Genomic DNA, 27,863 nt, shown 5'->3' with positions numbered 1-27,863 from the left:
GCCATACAGGACTTCAAAGACAAATTGAGGACGCTAACTTTACAACATTGCAGCTTTTTGCAACACATAAAAATGACGTTAAATTGAAAACTGCTGCTGATGTTCAAACTTTAAAAATGCCTGTTTTAAAAAGTAATTGATTCAGCATTACTTCAAATTTCATATTGAAAAAATTGTTTTGTTATGTGGTTTTCATTTTTGCAAAAATTTTGTCACATTAAAGAGGCTGGGGGGTTGTGGCCATTTTTAGACTATATTGATCTCCTTTAGAAGAAGAGCTCCATATGAAGATATAGAAAATGATCAAATTTTAAAACTAAAATTTTTGAAATTTTTCTTTGCCAAATGATAGTTGACAGCTTAAGATATCATATCTAAAAAATTAAGTTAAATCTGGTGGTTAATTTATGGTTAATTTGTTGACCCCCCAGCATCCTTAATACTGTGTAACTTTATACTGAAACCGCAAAGCCAGGCCATGTTTGCTGAAACACCCTGTATATCATATTACATACTAGTGGAACAGTCAACTACAAAATACTTTACAAACTCATTGATAAATATTATTAAATTTTGTTAGCATATACAGATGTAGAGCACCAAAATTCAGAGGTGTACAATAAAACAAATATTAATCTCTAGTCAAAGCTAGCACAGAGCACAAAATCTCTGGCAAAAAAATTTAAAGTGTTCAATTTTTCAAACTGGGCCACATGATTTTCCTCAAAATAAAAACATATACAGTGCGGTCTTGTTATTACGATGTTCATTTTGTCACGGGAAAATATCGTAATACCGAGGGCAACGTAATAAAAGTTCCCAATAAAATCCATTAAAACATCGTTTTGAAAGTTTGTTATTTTTGTGGAAGGTATTTTTGCCCTTTTGTTCCCTTCTTCTGTTCTAATTCCTAATCAAAACGCTAATACATATATAATTTATTAACAACTTATCTTGAATAGATATCTTCATGGTGATATTTCTTCTATTTCTTTCATTTTAAAAGAAATATGTATATTTCTTATAAAAACTTCGGCGATCTATCGGATCTTCATTTATCTACCGCCATTTCCTTACTTTTACTTTCGTTTCTGACTCTGTAGATAATGCGTTCGTAAAAAAATTCAACAAGCTGTCTTCGTATTCAATTTATAGTCGTTTACTACATAACAACAACAATTTTTAGTGAGCTTTTGGGTGTTCAATGAGCTTAGAGCAGCAGTGAACAACTGATAAAAGAGTGTGACTGGCATATTTAAAGACGGAATTTGACAACGTACAAGCTATATGTCAAAATAAATTTAATTTTTTAAATTACTGAACAGAGTTCAATTAGCAGTTCAGCAATTATCGATTTGTATTTCTGCTGACACCTGTGAGGTAATCCAAGCCACAATCAAAGCTGTTAAAACGTAAGTGAAGTTCAAATTTGGCCAAAATTATGTTTGATACCCAAGCTGTCCATTACCGCAATTTAATTGCAAACGAAATTACACAGTACGTGTTTTATATACATGCACAAGATTAAATGTAACCTTTTATTTAATAAATTAATTTTATTTATTAACCAAAGTATAAAAGATAAAATAAACTTTACAGACATAGATAAACTAGAGACTACGTTTATAAATAAACAGTTTAAATTTAATTGTTTAACAATGGCTTTGACACGATGTCTCCAGTTCTGCTGACCTCGCTAGAACAGTCAAGGTGTGTGCAGTCAAGCGTCACTAATCACCTAACGGCCCTGCAAGTTAACACTCTGTCAGAGCACAGGTGTTTCAATGTTTATTTAGCATCTCCTTAAGTGTCTACCGTCGATCAACACTGAATAAACACGGAGTGAAAAAAAATTTTGGACAGAATTTTTACATCGTAATACCGAGTCCCGGCATTTTAGGACATCGTAATAAACGGTTCTATTTTGTATAGATTTGTTAAGAAATGGTTTTGTGCTTTGAATTTACAACGTAATAAGCGTTCTATCTTATAAAACCGTCACCGTAATAACGAGACCGCACTGTACAACTAAAAAACTTTAATGATGTTTCGAAGGAAATTTAGGATCAAATGGAGTTTACAGACAAAGACTGAAAGAGTCCCTTTACTGTAAAACATTAGGTTGTGATTCTGTTTAATTATCAACTACCCATGTTGACAGGTCAATATTTGACAGGTTAACAATTGACCTTCAATCAGAAAAAATTTTTCACAGAGCCTTTGGTACAGGTGAGATAAAAAAAGTTACTATTTTGATAAGAATAACCTACAGTTCTACAAATAGTTCAAAATGTATTTCCTACCAATTTTTCTGTCAATTAGTTTTTTTTGAAATCCATCTTGATCCAGCCCACTCTCACACCAAAATTTGAGATTCTCTGCTGGGGAAAGTCTTTGTTTCTAAACAAGTGGAAATGATACTATACAATTATGAATTTCAGTTTAGGTTGATATGTAGTTATAAGGATCCGTGTCAAGTGATATTGACTAAAGACATATAGTGACCAAGCTTGCAAGTTAATGCCAAATGTTAACATCTCACATTGAAAGTTTCGAATATTGTGAACAAAAAAGAAAACTTGACTGTCCAGAACTTAGTAATTCAAGCAATACTCTTGAATAATTTCTAGACTCCAAAAATATCGAATAATTTTATCATTTTATTAATATATTTTCCAAACAAATGTATTGTACTTGTAAATAATTTAAACAACATAAATTTCAAAGAGTTTCCTGCATTTTTCGTGCACTATCAATTCTGTCTAATCTGGCAAAATTGTATGGAATAGGCAGAATCTGGTTTGGACATATTATACTGTACTTACCTTCTTGGACTGCTGCTCTAAGATACTTTTCAGCAGCTTATGAAAGGAAATCAAATTATAAAACTTAATAATATTTTGCAATCTAGACTATAAAACAACTATTGTACATCATGTAGTTTTACTTTGGAGAATCTCAGACCCATTAGGGACTAAAATTAACCTGAGGCCAACATTTTTTTATTAAATGATTTATTGCAATTTTTTTTTAAAAATTGGGAGGGGGGGGGGGAGATAAATAAAAATAAAATTCATATTTTACATAGTCAACTAAAACTAAAATTGAAAAGAGTGTCTGAATTTCTTATTTTCAATTATTCAATAAAAATTGCCATAATTATATATAAATACGGTGTGGAGCTTAAAATATGATAACTGCAACACAAAAATTAAAGTAGACTATTACACCCTTATGAGAAATGGGGGAAATATAAGGAATTTCTTATCAAAATATTTAACATGACCATGACAAGATGACCAAAGAAAAAAAGATTATAAACATGATAAAGAGAAGCTTACTATGCTCAAATTAAGGGGTGGGACGATATACCGATACATATCAATATTTTCTAAGATACTGTTTATGATACATGCATTGATATGTTGGTAAGAAACGATACACGAAGGACTAAGGCTGAGATGATTCACCAAAATATTGATATTGTTCAATATTACTGCTGGGTTCACTATCTCGATTTTTGGTTCGTTACGTTTTTTTTATAATCCAGTTTGGTTACTCCTTGATATAGATCAGGTTTGACCTTATTTTAATAGTTTGACACACGAGGGAGAAAATTTCGTCGGAGAAAGTTTCAGAGCAGGCTGCCACTGTTAGTATTAACACAAACAAAGTGCTCTTTTAATCTACAGAAGCACAAGTAGTGCTCTTTATTGTATCACCACCTTTTACTTGAAATCTGAATACATGTTTTCCATAACTTTATGATTTGTTTCTTCTTTAAAATGTATTGTATTGAAAAAAATTGAATTGTGACACAAGTATCGCGATACGTACCGTATTGTGGAGGGGGCGTATGGTTTCAGCCCTATGAATAACCTATCAAAAATTTGAAATTGAAAGTAGTTTTCTTTGGAAAATGGTGGCTTGTACGAAGCAAAGAGATGATATTCATATTGAAAACATGTTTTAGATCTAACTAGATATCATTGAGATGGTGGCCATCAAACATTGCCATGAAAATCACGAGTGCTCCATACCCTCTATCAAAAAACAGCACAAAAATCACGAATGTTGCATATCCTCTATGAAAATTGTTGCATATCCTCTATCAAAATATGGAAGGAAGATCACAAATGTTCTGTACCCTAAGTCATTTGGTAAAGTTTGAGGCTGACTGGACTTAAGAGAAAGAAATTATGCACCTAATGAAGATTTTAAACACAGAGGTTATTTTTGACCTTGACCCTTGACCTAGAAACACATCCATTGACCAGTGGCACTCTGTGAGTGAAGTATGAGGCACATAGGATGAAGGGGAGAGATGATATGTATGCTCCAGACAAGGACTTTTCATATAATTCTGCTATGACCTTAACCATAGACCTAGAAACATGGTTCAAGGTCACTGCACACCCTTTACCCAAAGACACTCTGTGGGTGAAGTATGAGCCAGATTGGGCCAAGGAGAGAGAAGATATGCTCCAGACAAGAGATCTGGCATAAACACATGATAAAATACCATTTTGTTTGCAGTGTCTGTTTATAATTTAACACACAGGAAAATAGTCAGTACAGTGCTGCGTATGATCTTTTTAAAATGTTAAAAGTTTGAAAATGTTTCTTGGATATACATGCAAGTCAGATACATCACATTTTATTCTTCACAAAATTCGAACGTCTATTTTCAATTTCCACTTTTTTAATCACATTCATCAACTGAAAGGTATCAAAATTGTAAGAGAACTACTGTATATGGTACCCATGGCGAAAGTGACAGTCTTGTCAACATACCCTCTTACTAGTAAAATGGATTATGCTGACCATTTTTTAAAATTTCTTTTTAACTCCAACTTAACTTCTTCATCGGACATACTCTAATTGATTTTTCTGTTAGCTATGGTTGACTTTGAAAAACTATCGTGGTTAAGGGCAAAGTATTCTCAACTTGTAAAATTTGACATTTCTGCATCGATTACCTGCTGGCACATTTCATACACTTCTGAAACAGTTGATAACAAACGTTAGGGGTGGGACGATATACCGATACAAACCGATATTTTCTGCTAAGATACGGTTTACAATACAAGCATTAACATATCGGTTCGAAACGATACACGAACAACCTATCCAAAAATTGAAAATGAAAGTACTTGTCCTTGGAAAATGGCGGCTTGTATGACGCGAAGAGATGATATTGATATTGACAACACGCTTTAGAACTTATAAGTCGGAGATAAGGGGTAAAACAATTTCACTTTTAAGTATCTTCGGAAGATGGGACAAGAAAATTTCCGTATGTAAAGTCGGTAAAGCGTGTGATATACAGAAAATATCGTTTCCACAACAGTTGATATTATTAACCTGATTAATAAATTGTTATAGTCCATCTGGCACTAACAGCGCATAACAAAGCATGGATTTTCTAATTTCAAGAATTTGAAATTTTGAAACAAATTGTGGATTAATTTTTTTATAAACTCAACTCGGTTGCAGACTTTCAGCAATTATTAATAATGTACATGTGATGTTTTTTAATGAATTTTTAGTCAATGTTCTTAAATAATGAACTACACAACTATTTATAAACAACTTGTTTATAGACATTTGGCGATACTACAAGTAATATTGTTTTTGTAAATATTTAGTCAATGAAATTGATGAAGTTCAAGTATTAATTTCAAATATCACATATAATTTGATATAGAATGATTTGTTGATTTATCATGTTTATTGTCAAGACAAAAAATGAAAACAAATACTAAGTTTTTAAATAATTTTATAATTTATCATAATTTCGAGATACGTATCGTATCGTGCTGTATGTAGCGAGGTACCAGGGATCGACATTAACGGTTGTCCGATTGCCCGGGACAAGTAAATTCTCAGTTCGGGCAAGTGAAATTGTCGACATACTTGTCCAATCGGGCAAGTGAATTTTTCTCATACAAATGTACATATTTATTTAGTTTACATTAATTTATAAATAAAACAATAAATTGAACACTTGATTTCCGCCAAGCACCTAACTGACAATGTTTTGCATTCGAAATTCCTTGGTAGCGTTTCTGGATTATACCGTTCATATAAAAATCGAATTTGTTGTTTTCTTTCGTAGGAAATACACTCTACGTCTAACAAAATTTTGTTAACTTCTTATTATGAAATTAGATTATTCACGCACAGAATATAAGTACAGTGTAACACGTTGTATTCTGATCAAGGTAAGATGTATGTTTCGTAGCAACTATCTTCCTTAAGCGTTGCTTCACAGTTATCGCTAAAAATCACGAATCACAAAATGCTCCTACCGCAATTAATTTTTAAAAATATGTTTTTTTCAAAAAAGGAAACGGAGGGTTATTGCTGCATGGCAGTGTATGTTAACAGGTTAAATTTACAAGTACATGTAGTTTTTTAGCGGTATACATTTATGTACAAATGCAGGATCGAAATTGTTTCAGGTACCCGGTAGCTCAACTTGCCAAATTGACAGTAGTGTATTTCGTCACATTTTTTCTTTTCATAACGTTTGCAGTAATTAATAATTTCGTCTCAAGTTCCATCCTAATTTTGGGCAACCAAGTTTTGCATTCGGACAAGTCAAAGTTTGAGATCACTTGCCCGAAGGGCAAGTGAATCTGAAAGTTAATGTCTATCCCTGGGTACGTATCGTATCGCAAGATCTGTGTATCGTCCCACCCCTAACAAATGTACATTGATTGGATGAAAATAATGGCTTTCAATTAAGCAGCCAATCAGAATTGCTGACTTATGTGCACATTATTTTATTTTCTTAGTGCACTTGTATTGACGATTGGCGGGAAATTTAAAAATCAACAACAGTGGCCTTTATTTTTTATGTGGTTTTAGCTTAAGTGTGTAGTCTGCACTCCCATAAATCATTTTATTAAAAAATGTTGGCCTTATACAGGGATTTTCCACTGCCCCGTGTAAGGCTGAATATGGGCCTCATTCCCAATTGCAAAACCCCTCCCTTTTTCTAAAATGAACTACATAGTTCAATGTTTGAATGCATAAAAACTCCACGAATTTAACTTGATCAAAATTCATGAAAAACAAACAGGCGGTGCCAGGCAAATCGTCAGTGCACATTACATAAAACTGAAAGTAATAGTATTTTTTCTCGATATACGTCACAAGTCACGGGGTGTGGAGGACCCTTAAACGCGAAAGATTTTTTGACATGACATAATAATTTCTCTCAGGTGTTATTGTAGTAGGTAATACATTCTTTATGCACTTCAATTGCATTTAGCTGTTTACCTAAGGCTTTTTCAATGCATTGACTGCAATCGTGTTTGAGGGTTCATTTTGGGATTCTTATGAGTGCAGAGTCAATCCAATAGCATGAACTAAGACAATAAATATATGTAGAGACAATGTGAACAAGTCTAAGGGAATTTTTTTTTTTACCACACAGGACATTTGGTCCTGTGTAATCAATGAACACACATGCCAAACCTCATTTTGTCAGACCGAGAAACCTAATGTAAAACAGTGAGAAACGTGAAAATGCAGAACCAAAGAAATCACATAATACTGTAGATGGTTTTTATCACTTTCATTAACGTATTTGGGTTTGTGCAATATTTATTTCTCATAACAAACATTTAAATGACTCCGCGTCAAAATAGTAAAAGCTCAAAAACGGACACTGAGACATCGGACATTCTTGTCTGGTGTAAAAAATGACACATCAGACCAAAGGCACTGCACACCAGTTAGGCCTTACAGTCCGATGTCTTTCACATGGACTGGTGAATCAACATTTTAGGTTGAAATAAAATAAAGTTTTCTTTTTAACCCAGGAAGACCAGCGGGAGTACAATGTAAACAAATCACACTGGCATACTTTTCTCTTTTATTTAATACGTAAAGTGGGGATTTTTTGTATGAAATGATTTTGCTTTTTCCCCCCAATTTTTTGCTATGGTGTACATGATAAATAGGTGTAATAAATATAATTTGTGAAGAAAATACCAACAAGCCCTGAGGTTGAATATTGGGGAGGAGGTGGAAGTTCTGTCCACAAGTACCTAAATGTATGACACAGCGATTTTTTTTCCTTATATAACTGGTACCGATAAACGGTATCATTCCCAATGCCAAAAAACGTTAATTTTTCCCAATTTTGAGACTAAAAATTCCCAATTCCAAGCAACAGACTATGATGACATTGTATGTAGTACTTCCTTTTAAATGAAACGTACAAGTTGACTAATTCTTTCACTTCCGCTTACATCGAAAGTAGAGATTAGTCGTAATATGGCAGGACCTGTGGTGTAGACAGCGTAGTGTCATACATTTTGACAAATTGAAATCATGAAAATGTGAAAAAACAAGAGAAATGAAAAACAATAAATACTTGTTGTTTGTTCTTTAAAACACACAGTAATAGGTAATGAGGTTGGACTAAACGCCAAATATGTTTTATTTGTTTAAATGACAGAAACTGCTTTGTTCTACTTCGATGCTATTTTTCCCAATTGAACCGGTACCGGACCCTTTCCCAATGGGTAGAAAAAAATCGCTGTGACATAAATATGTACAGTAAAACTCGTTTAGTATGAACACGGATATTGCGAATTCACAGATAGAGCGAAGTTTTCTTGGATCCCCAGCTATATAAATTTAACGAATTCCTAATACGGATATAACGAATTTCGGGTATAGCGAAGTAAATTCGCATATCCAGTGACTTCGTTATAACCGAGTTATACTGTATCTGCATTTATCCATCCCTAGCAAAGTCATGTGTGCAAAAGTCATAGATCAATGAGCAAAAAATCGTAATTTTACTTTTCTTATTTGTTTACTGAATTTATATGTTAAAAGCTATAACGTCGGGAAAAAATTGCCGCGAAAATGTCGAATGCAGTGATACAGTGACTGTATCGCTTCTGTGGTTAATGATCTCACTATTTTCTTACATCAGCGGTAAACATGTATTCAAACTAAGGAAAAAGTAATGTAAGCGCTCAAATTTTCTTAACTCGCTGACTAGTACCCCATGTATGATGTATGCCACTTGCATTCCGAATCAGAGCATGTGCTTTTCTTAAGGTTGGCAAGCAAGCTCCCTTACGCTTCAGACTGAGGCGTCCACCATTTTTATTCAATTGTGCATAAGTTCAAACAAATTCAACAGTCCCTCGTTTATAACTTTATATTCAATCGCCCTTCTACTTGCTGTTTAATGAGAAAAACACTGTACTTACAGCTCTCTTCCCCCTGCTCAACCCCGCCATTTTTCTCCCACAATGCATTGCGTGTATCGCTAACCCGTATTGTGGGACATTCCACTTGACATTTATAGATACACAAAATGTTGAAAGCGAGGGACTTAGACCGACTGTTCTAAAAATAGATTTTGAGTTGTGGGACATTTTTCTATATATCCTTGTGGGTCAAAAAAAATTTTTTTTTGGTTTTTTATGATAATAATATCATTTTCACCATTTGTGTGAAGTTTAAAGTACATGGTTTATGGGTCAAAATATAGATGACCCATAAACCACCTATGGATCCCACAACGTGAGTCTGAGATACGCAAAATATCCCACAACACGCCTCTTGTATAACTATATATATATATATATATATATATATATATATATATATATATATATATATATATATGGGTGTGTGGGTGTGTATGTATGTATGTATGTATGTATGTATGTATGTAGGAGAAAAAGATCCCATTTGTCAGAGATCACTGATTTGGATATACCATAGTAGTTTGACGCTCGCTTTGTGATTGGGAGGACAGGGTTCCATTCTTGTTCTTAGCACTGCCTCAAACCTAAAAGGTTCATGATAGTTAAATCATGGCTGTTCCTTCTCCAAGCACCTGTCATTAGAAGTAAAAATCACAGGTCCTTTGAATGAGACCTTGGAAAAACAGGCACAATAGAGAACCCTTACTATTAGCTGTTGGCTCCATTCATAGGTCAGAATTTGTGGCAATTCCCTTAGGGCAGGTGATATCTGTACATGAGTGAAAAACTTAAATAATGGGATGTTAAACAATGTACAATCAATCAGCCTGTCAGAGGGGATTATTATTACATTCCCTTCATAGGCAAGGCTCAAGTCAGAGAATTTCCAGATATCATCTCCCTCAGTGGAGAATTGTCTATCCTACACTCATGCATAATGAAACATCATTTTTCTTGTAAACAAATTTGTTTGACATGTTTGGAAAAATTAAACATTTTTATGTGTAATTTTATTTTTTTATATATGTGAATCCAGAATTGGAAGGAACATATAGTCATTTAATTCATCCCATATAAAAAATATATTCTGATGTGAAAGTGAAGAATCCATGCAAACACTGCTCTCCTTTCATAATATAATGTTGGTTTTGGTAAAAGAGTAAAAATAATTCCAAGAGGCAATGTAGGGAAGTTTATCAAAACTGATAGTCTTCTCATTGGTACCCATAACAAGATGTCGTAAATTTAGAAGATATTTTTTCAATAAACAGAAATGATGTACTGTATGTGTACTTTAAAAGCGGGCTTCATATTTTAGCGGCTTTGGCACAGACAACAATGCGCAAATTCATGAATACAGCTAAGAAATCATTTATGAATACAATATAGGCAAGGACATGTACATGCAGAGCTAATTCATAATTTCGCTAACAACTCCATACCCAGTGATTGGGCTTAATTTTGAATACGCCAGTTTATGTACACGTACAGTATTTTCCATATGCATTTCCCTCATTAAAGTCATGATATACTCGAGGTATAGTTTTCTCAGGTAGTATTCATCAGTGATTATAATTTTACTCCAGTTACTACTGTAGGAGATGCAGAAATTTGTCATTTTTCTTCAGTTTGTTACAAAATATTGGTGATTTTATTATGGAAAAGTTGATAGGTGATTTATGCTACTCAAGCAGATTTGCAAATTGGCAAATTCAAGAATTTCTTTCGGCTTTTTGATCTGTTATAGGCCTGCATTCCGTGCCCTTGAGTAAGGAAAGTAATTTTTCTAAACTTGGAATAATCCTTGGTAGGCTCCAGTGGGTTCTAATGTAACAGCCAAGGGTGCCAGTTTACCTCACATTTGCTTCGACAAACAGTGGCAGAAGATGAGTGATAAATAACTATTTAATGCATAGAGCTATTTTCCGACAATTTTCTTGAATTTGTTATACAGAGATGTGTAACACTATGGAATTGAAGAATGAGTACTTTGTAATTCAGATGTGATTGACAAATCGTGTAGACTTAACGATGTCTTTATTGTTTTCTTTTTTAGCACATGGAGCTGTCAATGCTAAGCCAGCCCCTAATGCCCCTCAGGCCATCATTATTGAGGTATGTTGACTTGATCATGTGACCAACCAACAACAACTACTGAAAGCCAAATTGAATGCATATTAGAAAAATGACTTAAACTTTTCAAGTGTAGCTTTCAGGATGTTCAATTCATTTTTGCAGAGTTTAATCATACATGTTTAACTAAAAGGATATTAAAATAGTTACAGCAGAAAAGTATGGGCTGTATTTTAATACAGAATTTAAAAAATACTGATTATGTTAAAAAAAACTTACCATAATGCTAACTATGATAGCAGGACTTGCTTTAAACATACATTCTCTTCAATTGTAGCAAGACTGTGTTTCCATATTTTTCATAGCTTTGATATTTGGAAGACACCTGATTATTTTTAAAGGTTGGGAGGGTCAATGTACAAAAAAATTAAAACATAAACTCTTGGTTTGACTAGGAATAGCTCTAATCACCCATACAAACTATTTCTCTTATACATTAGCAGCATCCAAGTAGATGTAATGGGTTCTCTTGAAGACAGAGAACTTAAATTTAAGTTTCTTGGGTATGTGATCCAAAGAAAAAAAAAATAGATGAGAAGAAAAGTTCAAGGAAAAGGCTTTTAACTTTTTGCTGTAGTAGACTGTGTAGGTTAAAGAAAGCAAAACTCGATCAGCAGTTTATTTCTTTGTTATCTAGTGAGGAGGAGTGTCTGTATGAATTCCTCTATAATTCTCATCTTGTCAAGGATTTTATTACATTCTACAAGGGTCTTAATGGTATCTTGTTCCTAATTTTGCATCCTCGTTAGCTATTTTGATCTGTCACGATGTGTTGACATCCTGCGCCATGTTCCTGTGGAACTGAAAGGGGAGTTTACTCATTACACCTACCACGGATACAATATAATGTTTATGTCTTCATTTTAGTCCAAGCAATGGGTCTTTCATCATTTAAGAATCTTTTTAATTTGCCTTTTCCAGCTGGGATTTTGTGTTTTATGAGAGGTTGATTTCATGTGAATATTGGCCTCGTTGCACCCACTCTGTCAAGGTCTTGTTATTGTCAATGTGGTTGTAATGTAAAATGTTATGATATCTTCATATCTAGCTATTAAAATGGTTAAATTAATGTATTGTTTAAAAAATCCCTGTTTTTAACATGTTTGTCCTTAATTTTCATCTTTCTGAAATCACTCCTGTGACATTTTACCAAAATCTTATCAGAATGTTCTCTTTCATAATGGAATTTTTGTTTATTTTATAGCCTTCCAGGGAACTTGCTGATCAGGTAACGATAACATACAACTATAGTTTTCACCTCATAAATATGGCTTATTTTATTTTATCTACCTAGTCAAATACAGTTTGAAGCTACCTGATTACTCTAGGTACAGCTAGGTATTTTCAGAAATAAATCAAAATATAAAAAATGATTTTCAAGTTACTTTAAAATTCTTTTTGTAGTTGAACCAAATCTTAAAACATTGAGAATGGTTATTAGTCTCTTGTGTCTTTTTAATGGCTATGCAATGTCAAAAAATGATTTCATAAAAAATGAAGACTTATGTATAAATTTGTTCCATTTATTCATTTAAAAATTAAATTCTATCAACATAAATATTATTCTTTGATGAAGTTTGTTTCCATACATTGTATAGAAACTGACATTTTAAGTTTTCCTTTTGGAAATCTGAACTCATTTCATTTTCTAGACATTCAACCAGATCCAAAAGTTCAAAGTTCATCTCAGCAATCCCACAATCAGGTAATACTGTAAAAGAGCTGGGTACGTTAAGACCGATTTACGGCCCTGTAAAATCGGCAAAAATTAAACGCACGATAACATTCTTTCAATTGTATCAATTAACTGTTAAGGTTTCCCTGTGTGTGAAATAGGAATAAATTTTTCTCAACTCACGTGCCCTTTCATTTATATAACGTTCAAAACTGGTCTAATATTCCGGAATTCCCCTATTTCGGACGTTTTTCTCCTCTTCAAGTCTATATTTCGATATGGCCGCATCCGAGTATGTATGCGAAACTTTGCAGAAAGAACAAATACACTACGATTTTTAATATTAAAGAGAAAAAATAACTTTACAAAAGTGCGGCCACATCCGTTTTTGCAAAAAATTGAAGTAAAAAATGCTGCATTTTTGGATAGACGTCACCTTTTCTCCACAATAAAATCTATATTTTTAAAGAAATTAATTGTTTAATTCTATATCTGAAGGCTTTATTATTTTTTTTATTGTCTTTTAAATTCAATTTTGCATTTGAAAAAAATTAATTTAATATAATTATTTATGCAAATGAAAACCATATGAACCCTTCTCAGTGAAATTTACTATAATAATGGGACATTACATGTAAATTAGTGACGCAATGCATTGAAAAAAATGACGTCACAAAGAGCAATCATGTTGAAAATATGTACTTGAAACAATTTCTTCAGTCTTTGCAACTATGATAAATATTCAATCAATATTTACAGCGTGAAAAAGTAATTTTATGACACAAGTTGGGATGGTTCAGACAATCAATTTACATTTAATCCTACATACGTACAATGTACCTCCAATTAAAACGCGCGTCTCTTTCATAGTGGACATTGACTTTATTTGACTTCAAGAAAAGATTATTCTTAACATTTTTATTGAATATCATCAGCTTTTTAAAGTATGTTTTATTCGTTTTCAATTTATATATGTCTGGGATTCATGAAAGTCAAAACACAATAGCTAACTTTTTGGGGGGGGGAGGGGGGGGTAGATTTGAAGCTTGGCTTACATGACTGTATAGCAGTCACCATTTGAACATTTCTTTTCAAAACATGTTATTCTTGTCACTGTATTGTTGCAGATATTTATTTGACAAAATTAATTATGTCAGAAAGGATTCTAGTGTTTTATCGCATAATCAGGAAGTGTTTTATACGTGACAAAATACTTCTAAATCTGCCACTGCAGGCCTACATCTACTTATTGAAGGTCAGCAGCTGGGAATGGAAAAGTTCTTACATGCATGTACACTTATTAATCATATACACATTTATCATGCTGATCGGAATATTGACATCAGTGTTTTCAAGTAAAATTGGGTTTAATTTATAATTTACAAGGAATTTTAGATAATTATGTTGACCAAGTTTATAAGGCTTAAAAAACGTATACAGTGGTGTACGCTTTCGGTATTTTCTTTGAAAATTTAAGTGAAACATGATACAATCAACCTTTTTCATTGTTTATAAATAAAGATAATCTGTTCCCATGCAGTTCTGTAAGAAATACAAACACGATCTTGCATTACTTGTGGACAAGACACCCCCTTTACGCTCCATAATCGATGGTTTAACTCGTAATTTTTTTTTTTTCAGAAATTGTTTTCCTAATACATTTTAAGGCATTCCAAGTCTTGAAATGAAAAAAAATAAGAAAAAAAAGATTACTCTATAGATATTTATCTGTATAGAAAACGAATGTACATATTAACTACATGTACACTATTGTTAATCTTGAAGTAAGCGAGTATTTTTAAAAGGATTTTATCCAGATTATCCATAAAATAATAGTAATATATTTAATAGGAAATATGTTTAATATTCCAATAGATGTTCATCGGAGCTGGAGGAGCGTCCTGTCCAATATCACCTCTGTGAAAACGGCGTTGCACATTATCGCTAAATTTTAAAAATTCAACGTCCGTCTGTGATGATAATCCGTTCCAGAAAAAAAAAAATTAAAAGTATTTCATCGTTACTACAAGGACAAATGCACAAGGAAATGCCCCAGAGAGTTAATGTATCCAAAGGAAGTGATAAAATTATCATTGTCACCGAAATAATTATATCAAATACATGTATCTTACCTACGGCTGTGTAACATGTAAACATAGGGAGGAGTTCTAAAGAAAATCTTTATCTATTTTAATGCAGTTTTTGTCTTAGTAGATGACGTGATGTATCGTCTTGCAATTCATGTCAGCAGTTTGTTAAGTATATTTTTTAAGATTTTTACTTATCAGACACTTACATGAAAAAGAAACATAATCAAGCTAGTGATATAATCCGGGAATGGCAAGGATAAATCTATAAAGAAGCACTGTGACGTGTTTTGCGTATTGTTCCCACAAGTAACAAAATAAGACTTCGTATAATTGATAACTGAACTAGAAATAAAATCTCTATGTAGCTTATAAAAAGGGATGTGAAAGTGAATTTTGATTCTTCTATGTGAGTGTTCTGTTATTCTGCATTTCAATTATTTGTATTTTGTAATGTACTGTAATGAGTACCAATAAAAAAATTATATCAAGAGTTTGATTTAATACTAAATACACCCCTTTCCAATTTCTTTGGCTCCCCACTGGACTGTGACCTTTGATCGATCTTTCGATCTTTTACTAATCGATATCAATGCAAGTGTCTGACGTTTCATGCTGCATTGCTTTGAAGACGACAAGCGCATATTTTCATAGCTGACGCGGATAAACTCTATATGCAAATCATACATATAATATTATATCCTTATTTTTATAACTTTTAGTTTTAGGGAACTATGCCCGTTAGAGTGTACTACAGGCTTCTGAATCCCTTCCCGAGAATTCGTGTGCATTTCCTGTCGAATTCACTAAGCAGATTTAGGCATATGATTTTCGATTTTGTTAATCAAATAATGAGTATGTACATGCAAAGTACTGTGTTTGTCTCTAATATTAAATTATTAGCATTGGCTATATAAAATATTTTGTTCATCGAAAAATTGATCTAAACAAATCGCACACCCTTTTTTAAGCCTTCGGAGATTCACGTTATTTTTTTGAAGCCAAATTTTTCAAGGTCTGTAACGTAAGTTATGATAATGATATGATATGATATGATTCCAAGTTTTTTTTTTCTATGTGCAGTGTACGCGGACGAATTGGTTTTGAGGTTATGAAATTAAAAACAAACACAAATTAAAATTGATAAATAAAAAGCTTTGAAACGCAAACACAAAGTTAACTCAAATTAAAATCAACAAATACGAATCCCTGAAATGCATTTTACTCTATTGGGATTGACATCTCTCTTTTTTAGCTCTTCTGAGCCAAAGGCTCAAAGAGCTAATGCTATGGCCATTTGTGCGGTGTGCGGTGTGCGTAAACTTTTTAGAATATGGGTCATAACTCAAGAACCCCTTGGCCAATTATTGTCAAATTTGTCACAGGGTATCCTTGGCCCAAGGGCTCCCTTTTATACTAAAACTGGGGTTGTTACCCTTTAACAAGGGGAGATAATTAGGAAAATAGAAACAAAAGTACTGGTTGCTAAAAAATCTTCTTCTCAAGAACCACTGGGCAGATTATCACCAAACTTACACAAAAGGATGAGGATATGTTGTAGATTAAAATTTGCACGGGGATTTACCCTGGGGCAAAGGGCGTGGTCTCAAGGTCACTTCAAAGTTGACCAAAAATTACATTTTATTAAAATGTTGATATTTTGCTTACTATAAGGACTAGGATCATCAAATCTTGTCAGTTGGTGCATCTAAGGACCTCATATCATGTTGACTCAAAAGTAGGTCACGGTGACCTACTTTTTAAATTTTGCGGCCATTCTTTTTCAAAATGATTTAGAGGCATATTTTGAACAATTTAAGGCCTATGATCATCAAACTTTGTCAGTTGATGCATCTTGGGTCCTCAAAGTACGTCAACTAAAAAGTAGGTCACCTTGACCTACTTTTTGAATTTTATGGCTAATCTTTTTTAAAACAATTAAGGTCATTAATTCGAATACGGGGAGGCTTAGAATCATTAAATCTTGTAAGATGATGCATCTTGGGGCCATAAAACATATTTATTAAAAAGTAAGTCACAGTGACCTACTTCTTGAACTTTGCAGGCATTCGATTTCAAAGCGTTTTAGAGGCATAATTTGGACATTTTAAGTCCTATGATCATAAAACTTTGTAAGTTGATGCATCTTGGGTCCTCAAAAAAGGTCAACTGAAAAGTAGGTCACCATGACCTATTTTTCAATTTATATGACTATAATTAAATATTTCAGGTACTAATTGGCTTAGAATCATAAAACTTTGTCAGTTGATGCATCTTGGGTCTTCGGAGTAGGTCGACTAAAAAGTAGGTCACAGTGACCTACTTTTGAAAATTTATGGCGTTAATTAAATATTTCGGGTACTAATTGGCTTAGAATCATCAAACTTTGTCAGTTGATGCCTCTTGGGTCTTCAGAGTAGGTCGACTAAAAAGTAGGTCACCGTGACCTACTTTTGAAAATTTATGGCTTTAATTAAATATTCCGGGTACTAATTGGCTTAGAATCATCAAACTTTGTCAGTTGATGCCTCATGGGTCTTCGGAGTAGGTCGACTAAAAAGTAGGTCACAGTGACCTACTTTTGAAAATTTATGGCTTTAATTAAATATTTTGGGTACTAATTGGCTTAGAATCATCAAACTTTGTCAGTTGATGCATCTTGGGTCTTCAGAGTAGGTCGACTAAAAAGTAGGTCACCGTGACCTACTTTTGAAAATTTATGGTTTTAATTAAATATTTCGGGTACTAATTGGCTTAGAATCATCAAACTTTGTCAGTTGATGCCTCATGGGTTTTCGGAGTAGGTCGACTAAAAAGTAGGTCACCATGACATACTTTCGGAAAATTTATGGCTTTAATAAAATATTTTGGGTACTAATTGGCTTAGAATCATAAAACTTTGTCAGTTTAAGCGTCATGGGTCCTCGGAGTACAACAACTGAAAAGTAGGTCACGGTGACCTACTTATGAAAATTTATGGCTTTAGTCAAATATTTCGGATACTTATTGGCTTAGAATCTTTAAACTTTGTCAGTTGATGCGTCTTGGGTCCTCGGAGTACAACAACTGAAAAGTAGGTTACGGTGACCTACTTTTGAAATTTTATGGCTGTATTTAATATTTTCAGGAATTATTTGGCTTAGAGTCGTCAAAATTTGTCAGTTGATGCATCTTTGGTCCTCGGAGTAGGTTGACTGAAAAGTAGGTCACCGTGACCTACTTTTGAAAATTTATGGCTGTAATTAAATATTTTGGGTACTTATTGGCTAGAATCATCAAACTTTGTCAGTCGATGTATCTTTGGTCCTCGGAGTACAGCAACTGAAAAGTAGGTCACGGTGACCTACCTTTGAAAATTTATGGCTTTAATTAAATATTACAGGTACTAATTGGCTTAGAATCATCAAACTTTTGCATCTTGGGTCCTTGGAGTAAAACAATTGAAAAGTAGGTCACTTTGACCTACTTATAAAATTTCATGGTTATAATTTTAAAAAATATTTTAGGTATTAATTGGCTTAGAATCATCAAACTTAGTTGATGGGTCTTCAGAGAATGACAAGTGATAAGTAGGTCACCATGACCAACTCTCAGGTACTAATTGGCTTAGAATCATCTTGGGTTCTCAGAGTGTGAATTGGAATTTCAAGGGTTTATGTAAATATACAGGATACTTCGAGGCTTCAAATAGAAGTGATAGGTTGTACAGTTTATCAGAAGAGCGATTCAAGGCCCATGGGCCTCTTGTTAAGTGGTGTATTAATTTTTTTTATTTCAATAAACTAATAGTTTAACTAAGTTTTATGGCAAGGAGAGGTCTCAAATGATAACAATAAATTCTAGACCTGTTCTGAAAATGCTGCGTTTTCCCTCTTTTGGTTTGTGTGTTTTCTCGGATAGGAAGATACATGTAGGTTAGGATTGAGGCTAAACAAAGAAAAAAACTTGGAATGGCCTCATCAATCAGGACTCTTATAACCGGTCTCCTCTTGTGGTTTTAACATAGAAAGTGATTGTGTGTAAGTATATTGGGGATTGCTCCTGGTTAGGGTATTTTACATGAACCGTGCAGTAAAGCGGATCCACTGGAGTGAATAAATAACGATCTTTTAAAGAAATCCTAACATCAGAGAAAAAAAAATTTTAACGCAGTTTAAGACACCTCGTAACCCGTAATAGTGAGTAATTTATATGTTTATCAAAAAAAAAAAAAAAAAAAAAAACGAAATTAATAGTGCTGCCATTTTTTGGAATAGAAAAGGGAAGTGGTGTTGATGACTTTTTCATTGCCAAAAATCCAATTTTGACAACTTTATATGGGACGTTCCAATTTTCTTTTTAATACTGATTCATGTATCTTTAAAAATTCTAATGTAACTTTATAGGCAATGTGGAAAATGATTGAAGAAATCATTAGGACATTTTTACATAAAAAAATGATAAATTTGATACGAGCACAATTTTAAAAGAAGTACTACCTTGTCTCGTCTGTATGGATGAATCAAGCTTCATTACTTGTCTGATGAAATCGTTTGAAATAAAATTATATTTCCTTTAAATTATTTTACTCCTTCCAGCTATCAAAAATACATTACGATGAATTGAAATAAAAGTTCAAAATTGTTTTCTGGAACATGAGGCAGGTTAAAGTAAATAGTTTCCGGTTCAGAGAATTTACAGATTTCTTTTAACGTAACGTTAAAATCAGTAACGCCGTGATGACGTTATCACGTCAAAATTTGTAATTTCTAAAGAAAACTCCCCATTTTTCGAGACCTCTGATGGAAAAACGGTTTGTGATAATTAAAAAAAATAAAATGATTTTGAAAGGACACATCGTAGGCATGTTTGTAAAAAACTGAAATCAAATTTGGAGACAGGGCCGCTCTGTTATACTTAACGTACCCGGTTCTTTAAAAATCACCCTATATGAATACCACAGTCAACCTATTTATACTGGACATGCTTATAGCAGAGTCTTGCTTATACTAAAGTTAACAAAAATATGTACTGTACAAAATAGGGGTGGGTATTGCCAGAAAAATTATATTGGGATATGTTGCAATATTTCATAGCATATTGCAATAGATATTGCAATATATTGCATTGCTGTCCAATTCTCTAAAAGTTTCAAGTAGTGTATTTTATTCATTCCATTTAAACCAAAATTTCTTATCTTGGTTCTGATCATTTACATAAAATAAATAGTGCACGTTTTTGAGGGTAACAGTTGAAATTGACACCCCAAGGAAAACCATTGTCAACCTCCGCTGACGCGTCGGTTGACAATGGTTTTCCAAGGGGTGTCAATTTCAACTGTTACCCTCAAAAACGTGCACTATTTATTTTATTATACTGAATGTCTTATTGATTTCGGATGTCATAAAAAAATTCGGAGATCGTCGTTAAGTTCACGCTAAGAAAGCTTTCAAACTCCCCACTTCTATTTTTCTCAATAAGAAAGCTTCGGAAAAGATTTACCAACCTCTTTATTGTTTGTTTGCTACTCAGAAAGTCCTTTATCATTAAAGTTTGCATTCGCAAGGATGTTTCGTCTGTCGTTTGTTGTTTTCAAGTAAGCTACATCGGACGCAAGCTTTTATTGACGTTGTCTATTCGGCTTCTTTCAAACGCACAACTGACGTTTTGAGAATTCTACGGTGAACCGTACGCGCATGATTTGAACGCATGTGACATTTTCGTAATGTTACCCATTGTCAAGTGTGTTGCTAACGCTGAGGGTAACATTACGGATTGTTAAATGCGTCTAAACCAATCAGATTTTAGTATTTAACATGAAAGTATAATAATAGAGAATGTTTGCTGTCCACTGGTTACAAAGTTCCCTGCTAAATTATTGCATTGGAGATCGTCATGTTTTTGTATAATTTTTTCAAAGACAGTCGACAGATTCTTACATTCTTTATGATATCTACGAGATATTGAGATATCTCCAGATTATTTCACTTGATATCTCAGCTTTTTTTGTATTTTTAGGTCACCTGAGTCACTCAGGTGACCTATTGCTATCCGTTTTTGTCCGTCGGCGTTCGTCGTGCGTTAACATTTGAACATTTTTAGCTTCTTCTCTGAAACCACTCAACCAATTTCAACCAATTTTGGCATATAGCACCTATGGGTGAAGGGGAACAAAAATTGTGAATTTCATGGTCCCTGCCCCCCTGGGGCCTGAGGGGTGGGGCTAAAACCACCAAAATTAATGCAATCTTTAAAAATCTTCTTCTTTACTCCTGGACATCAAGCAGTCAAACTGTTGGCATGATTGTAATAAGCAATGAGCCCTCTACCAAAATTGTGAAATTCATGGCCCCAGGGTCAGGGGTTATGGTGCTAGGGTGGGGCTATATACATCATATAGTGAAAGTGCATTATTTCTTTGAAAATCTTCTTCTCTGCTCCTGGGTATTAAATAAACTAACTAAGTACATAGTTATGTTGAGCAAGACTGCCTCTTCCAAAATTGTGAATTTCATGGCCCCTGGTTCAGGGGTTCTGGTGTTGGGGGGGGGGGGGGGGGGGGCTCTATTGATTATATAGTGAAAATGCATTAAATCTTCGAAAATCTTCTTCTCTGCTCCTGGGTATGAAATATACTAACTGAGTACATAGTTATGATGAGCATGGCTGCCTCTTCCAAAATTGTGAATTTCATGGCCCCTGGGTCAGGGGTTTGGGTGTTAGGGCGGGGCTCTATTGATTATATAGTGAAAATGCATTATTTCTTTGAAAATCTTCTTCTCTGCTCCTGGGTATTAAATAAACTAACTAAGTACAAAGTTATGATGAGCATGGCAGCCTCTTCCAAAATTGTGAATGTCATGGTCCCTGGGTCAGGGGTTCTGGTGTTAGGGAGTGGGGGGGGGGGACTCTATTGATTATATAGTGAAAATGCATTAAATCTTTGAAAATCTTCTTATCTGCTCCTGGGTATGAAATATACTAACTGAGTACATAGTTATGATGAGCATGGCTGCCTCTTCCAAAATTGTGAATTTCATGGCCCCTGGGTCAGGGGTTTGGGTGTTAGGACGGGGCTCTATTGATTATATAGTGAAAATGCATTATTTCTTTGAAAATCTTCTTCTCTGCTCCTGGGTATTAAATAAACTAACTAAGTACAAAGTAATGATGAGCATGGCAGCCTCTTCCAAAATTGTGAATGTCATGGTCCCTGGGTCAGGGGTTCTGGTGTTAGGGAGTGGGGGGTGGGGGGGACTCTATTGATTATATAGTGAAAATGCATTAAATCTTTGAAAATCTTCTTCTCTGCTCCTGGGTATGAAATATACTAACTGAGTACATAGTTATGATGAGCATGGCTGCCTCTTCCAAAATTGTGAATTTCATGGCCCCTGGGTCAGAGGTTCTGGTGTTAGGAGGGGGGGGGGCTATTCATTATATAGTGAAAATGCATTAAATCTTTGAAAATCTTCTTCTCTGCTCCTGGGTATGAAATAAACTAACTAAGTATGTAGTTATAATGAGCATGGCTGCCTCTTCCAAAATTTTGATTTTCATGGCCCCTGGGTCAGGGGTTTGGGTGTTAGGGCGGGGCTCTTTTGATTATATAGTGAAAATGCATTATTTCTTTGAACATCTTCTTCTCTGCCCCTGGGTATTAAATAAACTAACTAAGTACGTAGTTATGATGAACATAGCAGCCTCTTCCAAAATTGTGAATTTCATGGTCCCTGGGTCAGGGGTTCTGGTATTGGAGGGGGGGGGGGGGCTCTATTGACTATATAGTGAAAATGCATTAAATCTTTGAAAATCTTCTTCTCTGCTCCTGGGTATGAAATATACTAACTGAGTACGTACTTATGATGAGCATGGCTGCCTCTTCCAAAGTTGTGAATTTCATGGCCCCTGGGTCAGGGATTCTGGTGTTAGGAGGGGGGGCTATTTATTATATAGTGAAAATGCATTAAATATTTGAAAATCTTCTTCTCTGCTCCTGGGTATGAAATAAACTAACTAAGTATGTAGTTATAATGAGCATGGCTGCCTCTTCCAAAATTTTGATTTTCATGGCCCCTGGGTCAGGGGTTTGGGTGTTAGGGCGGGGCTCTATTGATTATATAGTGAAAATGCATTATTTCTTTGAACATCTTCTTCTCTGCCCCTGGGTATTAAATAAACTAACTAAGTACGTAGTCATGATGAACATAGCAGCCTCTTCCAAAATTGTGAATTTCATGGTCCCTGGGTCAGGGGTTCTGGTATTGGAGGGGGGGGGGGGGGCTCTATTGACTATATAGTGAAAATGCATTAAATCTTTGAAAATCTTCCTCTCTGCTCCTGGGTATGAAATATACTAACTGAGTACATAGTTATGATGAGCATGGCTGCCTCTTCCAAAATTGTGAATTTCATGGCCCCTGGGTCAGGGGTTCTGGTGAAGGGGGGGGGGGACTCTATTGATTATATAGTGAAAATTCATAATTTCTTTCAAAATATTTTTTTCTACTCCTGGTTATAAAGCAAAGAAACAAGTGTATAGTTATGATGAGCAAGGATGCTTTTACAAATTTTTTAAAACTTGTGGTCCCAGGGGTTCTGTTGTTTCTCGGGGGGGGGGGGGGGGGGCTCTTTTTGATTATATAGTGAAAATGTGTGAATTCTTTGAAAATCTAGTGAAAAAGTGTGAATTCTTTGAAAATCTTCAACTAATTGCATAGTTATGATGATGAGGGTACCTCTTCCAAATTTGTAAATTTTCATGACCCTAGGTCATGTGTTCTGGTGTTAGGGTAGGGCTGTGTTAAATAGTGAAAGTGCATTATTTCTTTGAAAATCTCCTCTGCTCCAGGGCATATTAGAAGCAAACAGAGTAAAAGTTTTAATAAGCAAGGTATTTTTACCAGAATTTTGAACATCTTGACCATTTAGTCAAGTGTTCTGGTCCTTGCCAGGGCTCTATTAATTTGTATTCTACTTAGTGAAGTTATTCACCTTTGCCATTCACCTTTGATAATTAATCACTGTAGATAATGTATTTGAAAGATTAATAGAATAAGAAAATTATGCAAGAACATTTATTGTATAATGCAAAAAGTACTTTCATAGTTTTAATAATCAGGTAGACTTGGAAATAATAGATGAATAAAAATGAAACAAATATAACTTATCTTTTTAAATGTTCTTCAAGGGCCAAGTGAGGCCAATGTGAGAGGTAATAATCGAGACATCTATTATGATCATAGTCGTACTATTTTCCTTGCTATTGGGCAACAAAGCTTCGTTTAGAGTTTATGGATCCTCTAAATTGTTGTACTCAGGTGACCGTTAAGGCCCTTGGGCCTCTTGTTTACGTATGTTAACTCCAACAGAGGACTCCAAATGAAAGCATCACAATCAAAAGATTGTTCAGAATGTTTTTTTCATCCACCATTTTGATATACAAAAGTACAAAATAGTAAGTATTCTGGAAAAATGTAGTAAAATTGATATTGAATTAAATTTACAATGATATCCTCGTAATATATGTTAATCCTTCTTATTCCATTCTTAATTTTTAAATACTGTAGCATACTGTCTTTAACAAAAAAAAAACAACAACTTTAAAGCAGCCAAGTAGCTGGGAAGCCAAGTAATTAGCAGCCGAGTAATTAGGATCCTTGACTTCAGATCATGTTATATATCTAAGTCCTATGTCACAACAAGTCATTTTCAACAACAAACTAGTCTGAATGTAATACAGTCAAGGGTTCTAGAGTGATATAACTCAGACAGCATTTCATTATTTTCCTTTCACCTTGATCTTTTAGATATAGCCTTGAGTTTGGATCCTGACATACCTTAAGGTTATAGGCAACAACATACTTAAGAAATAAACAACAATATTAAAAAGTTCTCTGGGAAATGAACTTGGTTGGTCACGAGATCAAATCCTGTGAAGCCCGAAGATTTGATCACATACCAACCAAGTTCATTTCCCAGTGAACTTTTTAACATTGTTGTTTATTACTTTTATTTACATTTGAGACGATTATTCTGAATAGAACTGCATTTATTACACGAATGGTCCGCCGTATTGCTATGTGACGCGCAAAGACCTAGAAGCTGTTTGGTCTTGAGAGTTCGCCTCGCTCCAACATTTGAATACTTACGTTGATGTTCAGCAGTCCAGTTCAGCAAATATCTGTTCATAATGAAAAACAATGATCGCTACTGAGAATAATCTTACTATTATTGTATGAGTTCTTTATATATGAAGTCAAAAGCGGTGCTATCGTCTTCAGTTTGTTACATACCTTCAAAGGAATTTCGGGTTAAAAAGGTAAGCGTGATTTTAGGCTAATTAGAAACATTCTTCACACCGAAGAAAGATCTAATGATCATTTTTGAATGAAAAAAAATATATGTTTCAATAATTTTATCTTTTTCATCGCTTTAATGGCTTAGAAGTTCCGAAACCAGTGTCACTGTGACAGAAATATGTAGACAAGATATCGTCTTGCTGTGTGATTCGTTCACGCCATGACTTCTGACCCCCTAATAAGTTCATACAGAATTGAACATATTTTCTCTTCAATAGGTTCATCTAAGAAAATCTTTGCAAATGTAAATAATAAAGTTTGAATCCATTCCAAACAAAGGTTCAAGAGCTTTGGTCTGGAAACATTTTTAGCTCACCTCAACAAAGTTGGGGGAGCTTATGTAATACCCTCAGCGTCGGCGTCCCAGGTTAAGGTTTTTGGAGCAGTTTTCTTTTCAAGTACTTCTATGGCCTATATTAGTCAGAGATGCATGGAGGATGCTTCTAGTGTGTTTTATTGTACCAGTCAAGGTTTCAGATGCTGCAGTTTCAGCTAAAGATTGACCAGGTTAATGTTTTTGGAGCAGGTTAAAGTTTTTGGAGCAGGTCTCATTTCCAAGTAACTATAAGCCCTATATTGACTAAACTTGCATGGATGATACATCTAAGGATGCACACTACTGGACTTGCTTTGGATGCTGAATCTGACCTATATTTTATGGATGAGTGACCAGGTTAAAGTTTTTGGAGCAGATGTCATTTCCAAGTAACTATAAGCCCTATATTGACCAAACTTGCATGGATGATACATCTAAGGATGCACACTACTGGACTTGCTTCGGATGCTGAATTTGACCTATATTTTATGGATGAGTGACCACGCAGGTAAGTTAAGGCTAGGTATAGGCAATTTTATGCAAATAATTTAATTAAAATGGTTAAGGACTAAAATTATTATACAGAGAAAGTTAAAACTTATTGTCTTATACACACTTGGTACCCACGACATGAGATAGCCAGTACACATTTTGACGTCATATTATGACGTCATTGTTCTTAAGTACACAACATTATTATGGATATCAACAAAAATGCTTCGGCGCAAGGGCATGCTCTATTTTATTTAACTGAAACAAAGTATATTTAGAAGCAAACTATTCCAAAGTTTGTTGGTATTGCTGCACAAATATCAACAGCTCAGTTGTATAATTTCTATTTGCAAAGTATAAAGTTGAATATAGGTAAAAATGGACAGTCCGGTATAAGTTTCCTCACATTCCGAACAAATGAGAAAATGCATAGGATTTGTGCAGCAGTTTTATAAATCTACAGAATATTCTTCTTAGCATTATACAATTTTTATGTAAAAATAAATAGGATAATCCCTTGCGCAGAAGCTGTTTTGTTGATGTGATTCAATACCTCCAGTAGGTAAGATCAGTGACGTCATAATATGACGTCATAATGTGTACTGGCTATGATATATCATTGGTACTAAGTATGCATAAGAAAATAAATCGACACTTTCTCTGGATTATAGACATACCTCTTATGCATTTCTATTGGCTCATTTGCATAGAAACGCCTATACCTAGCCTTAACTCACATGCGCAGGTTAAAGTTTTTGGAGCAGATGTCATTTCCAAGTAACTATAAGCCCTATATTGACCAAACTTGCATGGATGATACATCTAAAGATGCACACTACTTGACTTGCTTCGGATGCTGAATCTGACCTATATTTTATGGATGAGTGACCAGGTTAAAGTTTTTGGAGCAGATGTCATTTCCAAGTATCTATAAACCCTATATTGACCAAACTTGCATGGATGATGCATCAAGGGGCGAAAAATCTCAAAACTTGCTTTGGATGCTGGATTTGACTTACATTTTCTGGATGAGTGACTAGATTTAAGTTTTCAGATAAGTCTATTCCTAAGTAACTGCAAGCCCTATCAGACCAAAATTGCATAAATGTTGCATCTAGGGATGCACACTCCTAGATTATTAGTTTAGTGTTGGACTTTCCCTTACTTAAAGACAACATTCGTTGAGGTGAGCTCTGTAATCTCTGATTACCTATGTTTGTGATGAACAGATAGTCAAGACAACCATACCAAAACTAGTATGTCTCATCTTTTGAGAGAGACATGATTATCTCAAATTCTTTTGATAAACTAAATCATCTTATTATGGAACGTTTTGATCAACAAGGAACCTTTAATCAGTGTTTGAGATTTCTCCAAGAATTCAGTTTCTCACTTTTTAAAATTTCGTTTAAAAAAAATTATTCTGGTACTTTGTTTAATTGTATTATCTGAGCATTACGTTTTATTTTCCAGTTGAGAATTTTGTACTTAGATCTGTTCAATCTTGTGCACAGTAAGCTTTAACACAATTTCCCCACGGCCTGTTAAAAGTTATTTTTCCATGAAATGAAGTAT

General features: G+C 34.2%; 1 protein-coding gene across 1 annotated transcript in view; it reads left to right on the top strand.

Annotated features, from left to right (window-relative positions):
• Nucleotides 1-27,863, top strand: part of LOC133206309 (ATP-dependent RNA helicase DDX1-like) — a 214,382-nt gene that overhangs the window by 69,166 nt on the left and 117,353 nt on the right. Inside the window, exons 13-15 of the mRNA XM_061342266.1 lie at nt 11,302-11,360; nt 12,583-12,606; nt 13,031-13,083. Of these exons, the coding sequence (XP_061198250.1) occupies nt 11,302-11,360; nt 12,583-12,606; nt 13,031-13,083 (136 nt within the window). The remainder of the gene's footprint in view (nt 1-11,301; nt 11,361-12,582; nt 12,607-13,030; nt 13,084-27,863) is intronic.

Source organism: Saccostrea echinata, unplaced genomic scaffold, assembly GCF_033153115.1.
Source record: "Saccostrea echinata isolate AGI-Se365-2 ecotype Australia unplaced genomic scaffold, CSIRO_AGI_Sech_v1 ptg000054l, whole genome shotgun sequence".
NCBI lineage: Eukaryota > Metazoa > Mollusca > Bivalvia > Ostreida > Ostreidae > Saccostrea > Saccostrea echinata.
The sequence above is the reverse complement of the archived record's forward strand: the minus strand, read 5'-3'. Positions and strand labels throughout refer to the sequence as shown.